The sequence below is a fragment of the Eurypyga helias genome, unplaced genomic scaffold, assembly GCF_000690775.1.
Source record: "Eurypyga helias isolate BGI_N326 unplaced genomic scaffold, ASM69077v1 scaffold20248, whole genome shotgun sequence".
NCBI classification, from domain to species: Eukaryota; Metazoa; Chordata; class Aves; order Eurypygiformes; family Eurypygidae; genus Eurypyga; species Eurypyga helias.
In genome coordinates, this window is record NW_010265205.1 from 1,763 (window position 1) to 3,982 (window position 2,220).

Sequence of the window (2,220 nt, forward strand, 5' to 3'; positions counted from 1 at the left end):
CAGGGATGGGGCATCCACAGCTTCTCTGGGAACCTGTCCCAGTGCTCCCACCCTCTGCGGGAAGAATTCCTTCCCGATGGCCCATCCCAATCTCCCTCTTTCAGAGCCTGGAGCACCTTAGCACCTCCGTCAGCGCTGGGCCAGGGGGGTGGGTTGTGGGTCCCACATGGGAGGTGTGTGCGGTGTCTCTCCCCCCTGGCAGCTGTGGCTGGTGCTCAGGGCCATGGGGTCTGGCTCACCCAGCCTCGCGCTTGCAGGGTGGCTGGGTGCTGCCCGCCCCGGCTGTGCCGCGCTGGGTTGGGAGCGGGCGAGCATCGTGGAGGTCACACTGGCGCCGTCGTCACCTGCTGTGCGCTGCTCTGGGAAACCTCCAGGAGTGTCCCATAAAATCATGCTTTTGGAGCACTGTGCAGAGATGTGCCCGGGCCCCCCCCACCCCGGACGTGTGGGAGGTCCACCCGATGGCTGCGATGCTGAGATGGCTCACGTCTCTGCCTCTCCCCGGCTCCTCCGGTCCCCTGTTGCTTCCCAGGGAGCGTGACTGCCCCTCGTCACCCCATGGGTACTCAACTGCCCCAAATCCCTCTGTGGCACCTTTTCACCCCCATCTTCTCACCCTTCCCAGTTAGCGGAGCTGTTGCCATCGCTGCCTCCTGCCAGGATGGTCCCCAACGGGCCTGGGGATGCTCGTTTCCTGGCAAAACACTGGGACGGGCTGGTAGGGCAGGACGAGGCTGCGAGCAGCAGCTCGCCACACGCGGACATCCCAAGGCCAGGCAGCAGGTGGCCCTCCAGGAGCAAAGCCTCCGAGCTCCTCTCCTGGGACCTGGCTCGCAGTAACCCCCTTCCCAGCAAAGCTCGTACCGGAGCGGTGCTGGGGAGCGGGGAGGGGGTGGCCGCGTGCCGCGCATCGCTCACCCGCTCCGCTGCCTTTCCCTGCAGGAGGTTGGCCCCACCATGGTGGGAGACGAGCATTCGGATCCCGGCCTGATGAGCTTCCTGGGGGCCACGAAGAGGAACATGCTGGGCAACCACTTGTAAGTCGTCCTCCTCCTCTGCGGTGTTCCAGGCTCTCCCCTCTCCTTATTTTCCCATGAAAACCGGGAAGGTTTCTACGCGTTGCATTCACCGCGGCACCTTCCCGCTTAATCCTGGCAACACTTTGATGCTGGTACACACGTGGCCCTGCCCCTGCCTGTTCATGCTCAGCCAAGGAAATGCGGCCTGATAGTCCATTTAGTTCTTTTTTTCTTGCTCTGGCCCCATTTTAGCACCTGCCCATCCTTCTCCCCCACCCTTACCCCGTACTCACTGGGCTGCCCCTGGCTGTTACCTGATGCACGTCCTGGCTGCGATGAAATGGGCCCAGGGAGCATTTGAGTCTTTTGCACAACTTTATCCACCTTTACCCACCTTTAATCCCTAAAAACAACCCCCTCTGTCTCACTAGCGCTTCCAGCCCCAACGCTCCGAAGCAAACGGTGCCCATCCCTCTTTTCACAGCCTTTTTTGGGGTGAAGCCACCCCAAACACTCATCCGCAGCCTGTCCCGTCCCTTCCGCTTTCTCCCTGTTACCGAGCACCGGAGCCAGCCCCTCCCGACGGCTCCCGAAGCTTTTCCTTGGGCTGCTGAGCCCCAGGGCTGGAGCTACTTCCCATCACATCCCCCCGATCCCAACCCACCAGCCTGCGTGCCCCCGGGCCGCGTGCATTTGAGGCTTCTCCGCGTCCCCGTCTCCCCCTCTGCCCATGCCAGGTTTGACACCAGCCTCCCCCGAAGCCCAGCTGGGAAACGTTTCCAGCCCGTTCTTCACATCTTGCCCCACTTCTGTTTTCTTTTTTTCCCCACTTCATCTCTCACTTCATGTTTTTCTCTGGGAAAAAATCCCACAAAGCAAACCAAAACCCCAAATGCAAAGTAAGACAAGCGAGAGGAGCGGTTGGATTTCTGCTCAAGCTTTGCCCACTCACGCCGGGGCGCGGAGGAGGAGGAGGAGGAGAACCAGGAGTTAAACAGGCGGGGTCTCTCCTCCCGGTGTGTTCTCAGACTTCCATCGGTGGAGCTGGGAAAACCCACCTGCTCCGTACCAGGCTGGCAAACACAGAATTTCAGAATCATGGAATGGTTTGGGTGGGAAGGGGCCTCACAGCCCCCCAGTGCCACCCCCTGCCATGGGCAAGGACACCCTCCATACCCCAGGGTGCTCCCAGCCCCATCCA

General features: G+C 61.4%; 1 protein-coding gene across 1 annotated transcript; it reads left to right on the forward strand.

Moving 5' to 3' along the window:
* Nucleotides 1–625: 625 nt before the first annotated feature.
* On the forward strand, nucleotides 626–1,037 carry LOC104513333 (GTP cyclohydrolase 1 feedback regulatory protein-like; the record flags this gene model as incomplete). The annotated part of the gene is made up of 2 exons (XM_010156655.1): nucleotides 626–718; nucleotides 943–1,037. Coding segments are annotated over 2 exons (188 nt in total), but the record flags the coding sequence as incomplete, so codon positions are not given.
* Nucleotides 1,038–2,220: the final 1,183 nt, after the last annotated feature.